This window comes from Phytophthora sojae (assembly GCF_000149755.1).
Source record: "Phytophthora sojae unplaced genomic scaffold PHYSOscaffold_6, whole genome shotgun sequence".
Classification (NCBI taxonomy): domain Eukaryota; phylum Oomycota; class Peronosporomycetes; order Peronosporales; family Peronosporaceae; genus Phytophthora; species Phytophthora sojae.
Window position 1 is genome coordinate 2,093,351 of NW_009258120.1, and position 13,481 is coordinate 2,106,831.

Genomic DNA, 13,481 nt, shown 5'->3' on the forward strand with positions numbered 1-13,481 from the left:
TGGATCGGCAGAGCTCAACAGATGCACCAGGGACATGTGCAACCAAGTCAAGCAAGCCGTCGGCTGACACCCGTGCCAGGACGGTCACTTCGAATAGCCCCAATGCAGCAGACACCTACGTACTAATATCATCTCCTATCGGCAGCAACAGCCATCCGCTGACGGCGGGACACAGAGACGTCTTGATCCGCCGATGTAGCGTGCTCGAGGGCCTCCGTGGCCCCCGATTCAAGCCGAGCGGTCATTCATTCATCAATTCGCTTCGTCCGGAACAAGCCCCCCCTCCATTCCCGACAATGAAGTTCCTGCGTCCCGTTCTCGTTGCCGTTGTGGCTCTCGTCTTCCAGACCTCTGAAGCCTTCACCGTCGGTTCGGCCACTGGTCTGGCTGCTGGAACTACGGGTGGAGGCAGCGCCACCCCCGTGTACCCGACCACGACGGCGCAGCTCGTTGCGTATCTGAAAGACTCGGTGCCCCGTGTCATCGTGCTGAACAAGACCTTCGACTTCCGCGGCACCGAAGGCACCACGACCGAAGCCGGTTGCCGTCCGGACTACACCCGCGCGTGCATCGCCAAGAACAACGGCTACAAGAGCCAGGATGTGATCCTGCAGAGCGGCGGCATGTCCAACACGGGCGGATGCTCGGACGGCACCAGCGTTACGGTCACCTACGACAACGCCGCCATTACCCCCATGACGGTGACGAGCAACAAGACGCTGGGTGGCATCGGCACGACCGGCGTGATCATGGGCAAGGGGCTTTGGCTCAACGGCGACAACATCATCATCCAGAACGTCCACATCACGGAGCTCAACCGCCACTTGGTCTGGGGCGGCGACGCCATCTACATCCAGGGCAGCAACGGCGGCTCGACGGCCATGAGCAAGATCTGGCTGGACCACATCAAGGGGGCGCCAGTTCCTCACGACCAACGCCGCCAGCGTGTCCACCATGACCATCAGCAACTCGGACTTCGACGGCCGCACCGACTACTCGGCCACGTGCGACGGCCGCCACTACTGGTCCTTCATCTTCTACGGCGCCAACACGCGCTTCAGCATGCTCAACAACTACATCCACTCGACGTCGGGCCGCTCGCCCAAGCTCGGAGGGGACAGCAGCGCCAACGTCGTGGCTCACATCGCCAACAACTACTGGGCCGACAACTCGGGCCACTCATTTGAGGTCGGCGTCAACGCGTGGATCCTCGCCGAGGGCAACTACTTCGAGGACACGACGGCGCCGCTGCTCTCCGGCTCGGATGGCTACATGTACGCCGCCACCGCCACCACCGAGTGCAGCAGCTACCTCGGCCGCTCTTGCGCCGCCAACGTTGTGGACAACAGCGGCCCCTTCGGCTCTCGCAGCGGATCCACGGCCCTGTCCAAGGTCAAGTCGTACTCGGCCATCTCCGGTTACAGCCCGCGCAGTGCCAAGCAGTGGAGCAAGACCACGAGCAACTTTGGCATCAACTAGGTGTTCGACCCTCTATATCATCTAGAGACGGCAGTCGTACAGTCCCTTATACTTTGATGTTTTCTGCGTCAACTAAAAGTCAATAAATGACCAAATTCGTATCAAAAACTTTAGATAACTGCTCATCACCCAAGACTCATACAGTGTCTGGAGTACATGTACATTAATCGACCAGGTCCCAAACGCCGCTCCCAATGAGGAGAGCCAATCATAAGTGAGATTCCAAATGACTTCAACAAAGTATGGACTGGTTTATCGGCTCCAAAGCCAAGAAAAAACCTTAAGGTTTTATTTTTGGCCGGCTGCGCAGCCTTCTCCGCCTTCACACTTTCCGCCCCGCATCTCCAACACGACAGCGCGCTCCGAGCGTGCCGCACGCCTCCCCCGCCGACCACCCCAGACCCGAGTGCCCCCAGGCGCGCCCCACGCGCCCCACGCAAGGACCCGTCGAAAGGAGCTACAAAACCCGGCAGGGCGGGTGTTATGCTGCCGGTTTGGTAGCTGTCGGCCAAGCACGAGGTCGTGCGCGCTCGCTGACGGTATGTGAGCGTTTTTCTATTGTGTATGACTTTGTATCGGGACTGACGGGAATCCATGCGCTATGCTTAAGTTGTGGGATGGCGATGACGGGTGCATTTGCGCCTTGAATTCGATTATCCATGTTGTATGAATAGGAATGTATTAAGCGTTAATACAAGCTGCGTGATCCTACGACTCCAAGTCTTTTTGCTTCCATTGGTGACTTGCTGGTGTGCAGCGGTCGACAATGCCACTGTTCGCTTTGCGGGTGATAAATGCTGAGCAGAGCGCGTCGTACGCAGAGCAGTGGTCAACGCGCAGCTTTCTCCAGCGCTTCCGTAGCGACCCCGCGGTTTTGGATAGGCCTTTACCGTCGATACTCCCAAGCGCAGCGTTGACCTTCTTGTCCAAGTCTTCTGCTAGCGTCCAGACACGCTGCTTCCACAGCCGATACGCGACGCCGTCCCGGTCCAGTGGCGCCGTTGGTACGTCTACCTCTCGCCCTGCTGCTATGATCATGATGTTGACGCCTGCCTTGAGGTCAGCGCGAACAAACTGTTGTTTCTTTTGGGTTGCCGCCGTGTGCCACAGCTCCAGTGTGTACCAGTTGTAGAAGCAGCTAGCAAGAGAGTGCACTTCAACGACGGTGTCAGTGCTCGCCTGCGGGGCCTGGCCAGCACAGCGACAAGGAGCAGGACCGTCAGCGCTGGTGGACTTGCTCTTGTGGACCGCGACGAGCTTCTGAAGTGTGCGCTGCATTGCTGCGATGGACGATAGCATCTGGGTGACGGCTGCGGCAAGTATGGTGGTGTTTCCATTGCTGCGTTCACCCAGCTGTCCGAAGTTCTCCGTTTGCCAAGCCGTGCGAAGCTGCCGACCCCAACCAATGCACGTGTCCAGCGAGAGCCGAGCTCCCAGCGCTACGTTGGTTGCGTCCAGAGCTTCGTGAAGCGGTACAGGTAATGCAATGTGAAGCCTGTGGCAGCCTGCTCCTGCTGGACTGCCGTCGCGACGTCGTCAAGATGGATGAGCAGGGACGCGAGCGCCGCATCCAGGACTAAGGCGTCAACGTTGAGCGTGGTGTCCGTGAAGCCGCTGACGTTCTTGAAGAGCTGGCCGCGCAGGGTTAGCAGCTGGGCGTACTCGAGCGCAGGAAGAAGCTCGTTCAAGGTGGCAATCGTGGGCGTGACGCATGGCAGGTGCGGGTCTCGGTATCCAGCGAGGACTTTGCCGACACTCTGGTCCTCGCGTGTCGTGGTACCCACGTACGCGAACGCCTTCGTGAGCGAGTCTAGCAGCCAAGCTCCCCGGGTCGAGATCCACTGGATCGCAAGCTGCGGTGAGGCGTTTGCATACGCTGCGGAGCCGCGGCGCAAGGAGTGGCTGCTCAGCCCTGCGGTGAGCGTCGGGGGCAGCGGGGCAGAGGCCTGGGCTTGGCGCTCGCAGACCATGGTGATGACGTCGTTAATATACTTGGACACGTTGGGCCTTCCTCTCACGCGCTTTGTTGGTGGCTCGTTCCTTGGTTCAGCTTTCTCTTCAAGGTTCTCCCAGTAGAGTATAGCTTCGTCTTGGCTGTAGGTCTTCTCCCCTGGCAAATCCGATGCCGCCGCGTGCGGCACTAGCGGGAACACATAGCTGGAAGGCTCCGACGCTCCGACGAACAGCATTCCGAGGCCGTGCAGCATACACTGCTCCCAGTGAGTCGCGGCCTTGTAAATTGAGATGCCTTGAACCACCGAAGTCTTGATTCGAGCTAGATGCAGAAAGAGCTCCCCCGATGCCGCCATAGATAGCTGGCTCTTCCTAGCAAAACAGGTATCGATCGCTCGACCAAACGTGTGCCACATTAACGTTAGTACAGCAGCGTCATGTAAGCTCTTATAACCTGAGCCAACCCCCTTAATCGCAGTTTCCTGCACCAGAACACGCAAGTCGCCGAGCGTGCAGCCTGGAGCTTCACCAGTCTGCACGCCAGCTAGCAAATTTCGCTCCTCAATAGTTGAACCCATTTTGTCGCGTATTTTCGCAATTCGCTTGCTGTCTGACAAGTACAGAGGGTACCGCTCTCGGAGCAGGTTCACAACTTGGGACATATAGCCCACAGCAGTAGCCTTAGCAAGACGGCCTCCTCGAGCACTTGGCTTAGTTTGCAAGAAAATGGAGAAGGCGGTTAGCAAAGAGTAAAAGTTTTGACTTGGTAGAGCATCAGGAATAGACAGCGACTTCGCAATACTAGCAATTGACTCCTCATTCATGTTAGCAAGAGCTAAGAATTCGCTGAAGCACTTCATCGCCGCTGCCTCCTGCCCTGCTGTCCCTTGCGGGATGTCAAGCCCTCTCGGCGCTCGCTGCATCTTTTCAAATGGGAGAGGAGAGAAAGCAGACGAGTCACAGCCACCAACGATACAATCATGATTTGTATTGGGAATTTGCGGTCAAATATGAGTAATGCAACAATTACACTAAACTTTTGTATTGGATATTATTCTAGCAAGACTGTAAATTCCCAAAATAATTGGGAAAATGTTGGGATACACACGAATCGATCGTGATTGGCTAAATTCATTGAAGAACTTGTCCTGATTGGATAGATGCAATGACAGAGAAGCGCAAGGAATGCCAAGTTGGGAGAAAGCTTCCTTATCCTACAGTAATCTGCCCGAGTAAGGAACGCCTGATATATATAAAGACGCAGAATATATAAATTGATGTTAAGTTGAGTATACTTTTCCAATGTACTGGTTTAGTTATTTCAAAATGAACTGAAGAGCAGCTTTACCTACGAGTCCGGAATGATTCCAACAGTGGCGTATGGTCGAAGCACTAACCTTTGACCAGGCATCCTCGCACCACAACAGCGCTGTCAACTGGTCGACCTCGTAGGGATTATCTAGCCCTTCACCAAGCCGGTCTAGAGCCTGCATCATTTTAAGTGAGGCGGAGACGCTTGGACGGTGTGGACTTCATGGGTGGAGTGGGGAAGGAGGTGGGCTTGTGGGGCGAGGTGCAAAAGAAAAAGTGCGAGTCTACCACTACGGTACATGTAGTTTGAAGTCTAGTAAGATCGCTAAATGCGCGCCATTTTTCAAACGAGGGTGGAGAGCTGATGATTGGCACTGGATTTTTCACCTCAGTACCTTGCACATCCCCCTATCGCCACATCGACTGGAAAATAATATTAAATATGTGAGGCTATTAGTTATACACCCGTTCCTTATCGGGCAGAATTCTGTACATCTTCGTTTTTCCGTTCTGTGCAAGCAGCAGGTCAACGAAAGCGTTGCACGCACAGAAAAATGCTGCAAAGCTTAGCAAGACGTTGAAGCGCAGTCACCGCGGCTGCTGGGTCAGGCGAACTCCAAGTGCATTCTCGCTCGTGCGATTGTCAGGCTCCTCTCGCTGCTCGACGCCAAAATTGCTCCATGCCCGCATATGCCAAGAAGAGGTGATCGCCATCCGCTTGGTGACAGCTTTCGTCAAGGAGGCACAGTGCAGGCAGTTCCTCTACACTACCGACGCCACTCGCCCTCCACTTCCTATTTGGTGTCCGCGTTAAAAGATGAAGCTGCTCTCCGTCCTCATCGCTCTATTGCCGTTGGTATTCGCCGGACTCGTCAACGGCTACGTGAGCCCCAAGCTCTGCACCGGCACGTGCACCAACGCACACGACCCGTCCATCATCCGTCGCGACGACGGTACCTACTTCCGGTTCTCCACGGGCAACAAGATCGCCATCCACTCGGCCCCAGCGCTGACGGGTCCGTGGACGTACCTCGGGGCTGCAGTTCCTGGTGGCTCGACGATCAACCTCGCGGGTAAAGATGACCTATGGGTAAGGAAGGATCATATTGTGTCTTCCTTTACTCCACAATGCCATCACTAACTCGTTGGTCGTTGTCATTATTGCAGGCCCCGGACGTTCACAAGGTTGGTGACTACTACTACCTCTACTACTCCGTGAGCTCCTTCGGGACGCAGAACTCCGCTATCGCTCTGACGCGGTCGAAGACCATGGAGGCCGGCTCTTGGACGGACCTGGGCAGTATTGGTGTCACGAGCGACTCGTCTAAGAAGTACAACGCCATCGACCCGAACCTGTTATACAGTAATCTGCCCGAGTAAGGAACGCCTGATATATATAAAGACGCAGAATATATAAATTGATGTTAAGTTGAGTATACTTTTCCAATGTACTGGTTTAGTTATTTCAAAATGAACTGAAGAGCAGCTTTACCTACGAGTCCGGAATGATTCCAACAGTGGCGTATGGTCGAAGCACTAACCTTTGACCAGGCATCCTCGCACCACAACAGCGCTGTCAACTGGTCGACCTCGTAGGGATTATCTAGCCCTTCACCAAGCCGGTCTAGAGCCTGCATCATTTTAAGTGAGGCGGAGACGCTTGGACGGTGTGGACTTCATGGGTGGAGTGGGGAAGGAGGTGGGCTTGTGGGGCGAGGTGCAAAAGAAAAAGTGCGAGTCTACCACTACGGTACATGTAGTTTGAAGTCTAGTAAGATCGCTAAATGCGCGCCATTTTTCAAACGAGGGTGGAGAGCTGATGATTGGCACTGGATTTTTCACCTCAGTACCTTGCACATCCCCCTATCGCCACATCGACTGGAAAATAATATTAAATATGTGAGGCTATTAGTTATACACCCGTTCCTTATCGGGCAGAATTCTGTACATCTTCGTTTTTCCGTTCTGTGCAAGCAGCAGGTCAACGAAAGCGTTGCACGCACAGAAAAATGCTGCAAAGCTTAGCAAGACGTTGAAGCGCAGTCACCGCGGCTGCTGGGTCAGGCGAACTCCAAGTGCATCCTCGCTCGTGCGATTGTCAGGCTCCTCTCGCTGCTCGACGCCAAAATTGCTCCATGCCCGCATATGCCAAGAAGAGGTGATCGCCATCCGCTTGGTGACAGCTTTCGTCAAGGAGGCACAGTGCAGGCAGTTCCTCTACACTACCGACGCCACTCGCCCTCCACTTCCTATTTGGTGTCCGCGTTAAAAGATGAAGCTGCTCTCCGTCCTCATCGCTCTATTGCCGTTGGTATTCGCCGGACTCGTCAACGGCTACGTGAGCCCCAAGCTCTGCACCGGCACGTGCACCAACGCACACGACCCGTCCATCATCCGTCGCGACGACGGTACCTACTTCCGGTTCTCCACGGGCAACAAGATCGCCATCCACTCGGCCCCAGCGCTGACGGGTCCGTGGACGTACCTCGGGGCTGCAGTTCCTGGTGGCTCGACGATCAACCTCGCGGGTAAAGATGACCTATGGGTAAGGAAGGATCATATTGTGTCTTCCTTTACTCCACAATGCCATCACTAACTCGTTGGTCGTTGTCATTATTGCAGGCCCCGGACGTTCACAAGGTTGGTGACTACTACTACCTCTACTACTCCGTGAGCTCCTTCGGGACGCAGAACTCCGCTATCGCTCTGACGCGGTCGAAGACCATGGAGGCCGGCTCTTGGACGGACCTGGGCAGTATTGGTGTCACGAGCGACTCGTCTAAGAAGTACAACGCCATCGACCCGAACCTGTTATACAGTAATCTGCCCGAGTAAGGAACGCCTGATATATATAAAGACGCAGAATATATAAATTGATGTTAAGTTGAGTATACTTTTCCAATGTACTGGTTTAGTTATTTCAAAATGAACTGAAGAGCAGCTTTACCTACGAGTCCGGAATGATTCCAACAGTGGCGTATGGTCGAAGCACTAACCTTTGACCAGGCATCCTCGCACCACAACAGCGCTGTCAACTGGTCGACCTCGTAGGGATTATCTAGCCCTTCACCAAGCCGGTCTAGAGCCTGCATCATTTTAAGTGAGGCGGAGACGCTTGGACGGTGTGGACTTCATGGGTGGAGTGGGGAAGGAGGTGGGCTTGTGGGGCGAGGTGCAAAAGAAAAAGTGCGAGTCTACCACTACGGTACATGTAGTTTGAAGTCTAGTAAGATCGCTAAATGCGCGCCATTTTTCAAACGAGGGTGGAGAGCTGATGATTGGCACTGGATTTTTCACCTCAGTACCTTGCACATCCCCCTATCGCCACATCGACTGGAAAATAATATTAAATATGTGAGGCTATTAGTTATACACCCGTTCCTTATCGGGCAGAATTCTGTACATCTTCGTTTTTCCGTTCTGTGCAAGCAGCAGGTCAACGAAAGCGTTGCACGCACAGAAAAATGCTGCAAAGCTTAGCAAGACGTTGAAGCGCAGTCACCGCGGCTGCTGGGTCAGGCGAACTCCAAGTGCATCCTCGCTCGTGCGATTGTCAGGCTCCTCTCGCTGCTCGACGCCAAAATTGCTCCATGCCCGCATATGCCAAGAAGAGGTGATCGCCATCCGCTTGGTGACAGCTTTCGTCAAGGAGGCACAGTGCAGGCAGTTCCTCTACACTACCGACGCCACTCGCCCTCCACTTCCTATTTGGTGTCCGCGTTAAAAGATGAAGCTGCTCTCCGTCCTCATCGCTCTATTGCCGTTGGTATTCGCCGGACTCGTCAACGGCTACGCGAGCCCCAAGCTCTGCACCGGCACGTGCACCAACGCACACGACCCGTCCATCATCCGTCGCGACGACGGTACCTACTTCCGGTTCTCCACGGGCAACAAGATCGCCATCCACTCGGCCCCAGCGCTGACGGGTCCGTGGACGTACCTCGGGGCTGCAGTTCCTGGTGGCTCGACGATCAACCTCGCGGGTAAAGATGACCTATGGGTAAGGAAGGATCATATTGTGTCTTCCTTTACTCCACAATGCCATCACTAACTCGTTGGCCGTTGTCATTATTGCAGGCCCCGGACGTTCACAAGGTTGGTGACTACTACTACCTCTACTACTCCGTGAGCTCCTTCGGGACGCAGAACTCCGCTATCGCTCTGACGCGGTCGAAGACCATGGAGGCCGGCTCTTGGACGGACCTGGGCAGTATTGGTGTCACGAGCGACTCGTCTAAGAAGTACAACGCCATCGACCCGAACCTGTTATACAGTAATCTGCCCGAGTAAGGAACGCCTGATATATATAAAGACGCAGAATATATAAATTGATGTTAAGTTGAGTATACTTTTCCAATGTACTGGTTTAGTTATTTCAAAATGAACTGAAGAGCAGCTTTACCTACGAGTCCGGAATGATTCCAACAGTGGCGTATGGTCGAAGCACTAACCTTTGACCAGGCATCCTCGCACCACAACAGCGCTGTCAACTGGTCGACCTCGTAGGGATTATCTAGCCCTTCACCAAGCCGGTCTAGAGCCTGCATCATTTTAAGTGAGGCGGAGACGCTTGGACGGTGTGGACTTCATGGGTGGAGTGGGGAAGGAGGTGGGCTTGTGGGGCGAGGTGCAAAAGAAAAAGTGCGAGTCTACCACTACGGTACATGTAGTTTGAAGTCTAGTAAGATCGCTAAATGCGCGCCATTTTTCAAACGAGGGTGGAGAGCTGATGATTGGCACTGGATTTTTCACCTCAGTACCTTGCACATCCCCCTATCGCCACATCGACTGGAAAATAATATTAAATATGTGAGGCTATTAGTTATACACCCGTTCCTTATCGGGCAGAATTCTGTACATCTTCGTTTTACCGTTCTGTGCAAGCAGCAGGTCAACGAAAGCGTTGCACGCACAGAAAAATGCTGCAAAGCTTAGCAAGACGTTGAAGCGCAGTCACCGCGGCTGCTGGGTCAGGCGAACTCCAAGTGCATCCTCGCTCGTGCGATTGTCAGGCTCCTCTCGCTGCTCGACGCCAAAATTGCTCCATGCCCGCATATGCCAAGAAGAGGTGATCGCCATCCGCTTGGTGACAGCTTTCGTCAAGGAGGCACAGTGCAGGCAGTTCCTCTACACTACCGACGCCACTCGCCCTCCACTTCCTATTTGGTGTCCGCGTTAAAAGATGAAGCTGCTCTCCGTCCTCATCGCTCTATTGCCGTTGGTATTCGCCGGACTCGTCAACGGCTACGCGAGCCCCAAGCTCTGCACCGGCACGTGCACCAACGCACACGACCCGTCCATCATCCGTCGCGACGACGGTACCTACTTCCGGTTCTCCACGGGCAACAAGATCGCCATCCACTCGGCCCCAGCGCTGACGGGTCCGTGGACGTACCTCGGGGCTGCAGTTCCTGGTGGCTCGACGATCAACCTCGCGGGTAAAGATGACCTATGGGTAAGGAAGGATCATATTGTGTCTTCCTTTACTCCACAATGCCATCACTAACTCGTTGGTCGTTGTCATTATTGCAGGCCCCGGACGTTCACAAGGTTGGTGACTACTACTACCTCTACTACTCCGTGAGCTCCTTCGGGACGCAGAACTCCGCTATCGCTCTGACGCGGTCGAAGACCATGGAGGCCGGCTCTTGGACGGACCTGGGCAGTATTGGTGTCACGAGCGACTCGTCTAAGAAGTACAACGCCATCGACCCGAACCTGTTATACAGTAATCTGCCCGAGTAAGGAACGCCTGATATATATAAAGACGCAGAATATATAAATTGATGTTAAGTTGAGTATACTTTTCCAATGTACTGGTTTAGTTATTTCAAAATGAACTGAAGAGCAGCTTTACCTACGAGTCCGGAATGATTCCAACAGTGGCGTATGGTCGAAGCACTAACCTTTGACCAGGCATCCTCGCACCACAACAGCGCTGTCAACTGGTCGACCTCGTAGGGATTATCTAGCCCTTCACCAAGCCGGTCTAGAGCCTGCATCATTTTAAGTGAGGCGGAGACGCTTGGACGGTGTGGACTTCATGGGTGGAGTGGGGAAGGAGGTGGGCTTGTGGGGCGAGGTGCAAAAGAAAAAGTGCGAGTCTACCACTACGGTACATGTAGTTTGAAGTCTAGTAAGATCGCTAAATGCGCGCCATTTTTCAAACGAGGGTGGAGAGCTGATGATTGGCACTGGATTTTTCACCTCAGTACCTTGCACATCCCCCTATCGCCACATCGACTGGAAAATAATATTAAATATGTGAGGCTATTAGTTATACACCCGTTCCTTATCGGGCAGAATTCTGTACATCTTCGTTTTCCGTTCTGTGCAAGCAGCAGGTCAACGAAAGCGTTGCACGCACAGAAAAATGCTGCAAAGCTTAGCAAGACGTTGAAGCGCAGTCACCGCGGCTGCTGGGTCAGGCGAACTCCAAGTGCATCCTCGCTCGTGCGATTGTCAGGCTCCTCTCGCTGCTCGACGCCAAAATTGCTCCATGCCCGCATATGCCAAGAAGAGGTGATCGCCATCCGCTTGGTGACAGCTTTCGTCAAGGAGGCACAGTGCAGGCAGTTCCTCTACACTACCGACGCCACTCGCCCTCCACTTCCTATTTGGTGTCCGCGTTAAAAGATGAAGCTGCTCTCCGTCCTCATCGCTCTATTGCCGTTGGTATTCGCCGGACTCGTCAACGGCTACGTGAGCCCCAAGCTCTGCACCGGCACGTGCACCAACGCACACGACCCGTCCATCATCCGTCGCGACGACGGTACCTACTTCCGGTTCTCCACGGGCAACAAGATCGCCATCCACTCGGCCCCAGCGCTGACGGGTCCGTGGACGTACCTCGGGGCTGCAGTTCCTGGTGGCTCGACGATCAACCTCGCGGGTAAAGATGACCTATGGGTAAGGAAGGATCATATTGTGTCTTCCTTTACTCCACAATGCCATCACTAACTCGTTGGTCGTTGTCATTATTGCAGGCCCCGGACGTTCACAAGGTTGGTGACTACTACTACCTCTACTACTCCGTGAGCTCCTTCGGGACGCAGAACTCCGCTATCGCTCTGACGCGGTCGAAGACCATGGAGGCCGGCTCTTGGACGGACCTGGGCAGTATTGGTGTCACGAGCGACTCGTCTAAGAAGTACAACGCCATCGACCCGAACCTGTTATACAGTAATCTGCCCGAGTAAGGAACGCCTGATATATATAAAGACGCAGAATATATAAATTGATGTTAAGTTGAGTATACTTTTCCAATGTACTGGTTTAGTTATTTCAAAATGAACTGAAGAGCAGCTTTACCTACGAGTCCGGAATGATTCCAACAGTGGCGTATGGTCAAAGCACTAACCTTTGACCAGGCATCCTCGCACCACAACAGCGCTGTCAACTGGTCGACCTCGTAGGGATTATCTAGCCCTTCACCAAGCCGGTCTAGAGCCTGCATCATTTTAAGTGAGGCGGAGACGCTTGGACGGTGTGGACTTCATGGGTGGAGTGGGGAAGGAGGTGGGCTTGTGGGGCGAGGTGCAAAAGAAAAAGTGCGAGTCTACCACTACGGTACATGTAGTTTGAAGTCTAGTAAGATCGCTAAATGCGCGCCATTTTTCAAACGAGGGTGGAGAGCTGATGATTGGCACTGGATTTTTCACCTCAGTACCTTGCACATCCCCCTATCGCCACATCGACTGGAAAATAATATTAAATATGTGAGGCTATTAGTTATACACCCGTTCCTTATCGGGCAGAATTCTGTAGCAGAATTGCCGTCTTGCCCCAAAGTTGCGTGATCAGGTAGCACCAATTCCCAAGAAATCCGTTCTAGAGAGTCAAATTGAATTGGAAGGTGTCAACAAAGATGACGCTTTTGTTGAAATGCGTAGATTACAACGGACCCCTGCCGATCTAACGCGGTCTCAATCCCATAGCTTTTGCGGACTAGAGCACGGCATCTGGGTAGACCGTTACATGCGTGTTCCTGCTGTTAATGGGCACACTTCCGCTGAACGGCGCGGCGTCGTCGGGTGCTCTCATCGTACCGCTGCCGAGAAAACCTTAATCGTGAACAACGTTTTCGTAGAAATGAACTGACAACCTTATCGAGCAAACGAACGGATAGTTGCCATCTGGCAAACCCAGATGTATTGTGCTTTTCAGTTGGTTTGGCGAATCGGACGTGTAAAACAGCTACCTACTAAGATGGGGCTAGGTTATCGGAGCAGATTAGCAGGTCCGTCGTAGGGAATTAGGACCAAGAATTGCTAGTCCGATGGAAGCACTTGCGCAGGTCCTACAAACAGCCGAAAGCCCGAATGTCGCCCATTTTCACGGCATTCGGGGTTTGAGGTCTTACGAAGGACTCCTGCCAAGTCTTGTGGCAGGACTTTCATACGAGCTGACTCTAATACGGCGTATGTCAAACGCAGAATAAACTTAGGGAAACACGATGCAGTCGATACGTTAAACACTCCAGTCTTCGCCCTTCACCTTCGCGAGTTCCGGCATTGCTTGCTTCCTTAAACAAAGCTTGCTTGGCTTGGACTCCAACCGGAGTCCATTGAACGGAAGACTCCGGGAGACCGCTCATCGGACTCATCCGAGATTTGCATCTCAGATTTAGAGACCGCCAACCTCAGATTAACTGACCTCCAAAGTCCTACGCAGGACTCGGCAAAATGACCGAAAGGCACAATACTTATGTAGGTCCAGAGAAACGGTGGAAGTAATGC

General features: G+C 53.5%; 10 protein-coding genes across 10 annotated transcripts; 5 read left to right on the top strand and 5 right to left on the bottom strand.

The window, feature by feature from the left end:
• Nucleotides 1-296: 296 nt before the first annotated feature.
• PHYSODRAFT_335255 (flavodoxin/amb allergen/pectate lyase) lies at nt 297-1,479 on the top strand (the record flags this gene model as incomplete). The annotated part of the gene is made up of 2 exons (XM_009532624.1): nt 297-827; nt 922-1,479. 2 exons carry the CDS (start codon nt 297-299, stop codon nt 1,477-1,479), a joined length of 1,089 nt encoding a protein of 362 aa, XP_009530919.1.
• A 708-nt stretch (nt 1,480-2,187) lies between these two features.
• PHYSODRAFT_511842 (hypothetical protein) lies at nt 2,188-2,778 on the bottom strand (the record flags this gene model as incomplete). The annotated part of the gene is made up of 2 exons (XM_009532625.1): nt 2,188-2,658; nt 2,734-2,778. The coding sequence occupies 2 exons, from the start codon at nt 2,776-2,778 to the stop codon at nt 2,188-2,190; spliced, it is 516 nt and encodes a 171-aa protein (XP_009530920.1).
• A 140-nt stretch (nt 2,779-2,918) lies between these two features.
• Nucleotides 2,919-4,256, bottom strand: PHYSODRAFT_511013 (hypothetical protein; the record flags this gene model as incomplete). The annotated part of the gene is made up of 3 exons (XM_009532626.1): nt 2,919-3,425; nt 3,498-3,878; nt 3,972-4,256. The coding sequence occupies 3 exons, from the start codon at nt 4,254-4,256 to the stop codon at nt 2,919-2,921; spliced, it is 1,173 nt and encodes a 390-aa protein (XP_009530921.1).
• A 492-nt stretch (nt 4,257-4,748) lies between these two features.
• PHYSODRAFT_512119 (hypothetical protein) lies at nt 4,749-4,931 on the bottom strand (the record flags this gene model as incomplete). The annotated part of the gene is made up of 1 exon (XM_009532627.1): nt 4,749-4,931. A coding segment is annotated over one exon (183 nt), but the record flags the coding sequence as incomplete, so codon positions are not given.
• Nucleotides 4,932-5,560: 629 nt separating this feature from the next.
• PHYSODRAFT_335258 (hypothetical protein) lies at nt 5,561-6,123 on the top strand (the record flags this gene model as incomplete). The annotated part of the gene is made up of 2 exons (XM_009532628.1): nt 5,561-5,833; nt 5,911-6,123. The coding sequence occupies 2 exons, from the start codon at nt 5,561-5,563 to the stop codon at nt 6,121-6,123; spliced, it is 486 nt and encodes a 161-aa protein (XP_009530923.1).
• An 80-nt stretch (nt 6,124-6,203) lies between these two features.
• On the bottom strand, nt 6,204-6,386 carry PHYSODRAFT_513599 (hypothetical protein; the record flags this gene model as incomplete). The annotated part of the gene is made up of 1 exon (XM_009532629.1): nt 6,204-6,386. A coding segment is annotated over one exon (183 nt), but the record flags the coding sequence as incomplete, so codon positions are not given.
• Nucleotides 6,387-7,015: 629 nt separating this feature from the next.
• On the top strand, nt 7,016-7,578 carry PHYSODRAFT_335259 (hypothetical protein; the record flags this gene model as incomplete). The annotated part of the gene is made up of 2 exons (XM_009532630.1): nt 7,016-7,288; nt 7,366-7,578. 2 exons carry the CDS (start codon nt 7,016-7,018, stop codon nt 7,576-7,578), a joined length of 486 nt encoding a protein of 161 aa, XP_009530925.1.
• Nucleotides 7,579-7,658: 80 nt separating this feature from the next.
• On the bottom strand, nt 7,659-7,841 carry PHYSODRAFT_513132 (hypothetical protein; the record flags this gene model as incomplete). Its single annotated transcript, XM_009532631.1, has 1 exon — nt 7,659-7,841. A coding segment is annotated over one exon (183 nt), but the record flags the coding sequence as incomplete, so codon positions are not given.
• A 629-nt stretch (nt 7,842-8,470) lies between these two features.
• On the top strand, nt 8,471-9,033 carry PHYSODRAFT_335260 (hypothetical protein; the record flags this gene model as incomplete). The annotated part of the gene is made up of 2 exons (XM_009532632.1): nt 8,471-8,743; nt 8,821-9,033. The coding sequence occupies 2 exons, from the start codon at nt 8,471-8,473 to the stop codon at nt 9,031-9,033; spliced, it is 486 nt and encodes a 161-aa protein (XP_009530927.1).
• A 922-nt stretch (nt 9,034-9,955) lies between these two features.
• Nucleotides 9,956-11,921, top strand: PHYSODRAFT_432130 (hypothetical protein; the record flags this gene model as incomplete). Its single annotated transcript, XM_009532633.1, has 2 exons — nt 9,956-10,198; nt 11,730-11,921. Coding segments are annotated over 2 exons (435 nt in total), but the record flags the coding sequence as incomplete, so codon positions are not given.
• Nucleotides 11,922-13,481: the final 1,560 nt, after the last annotated feature.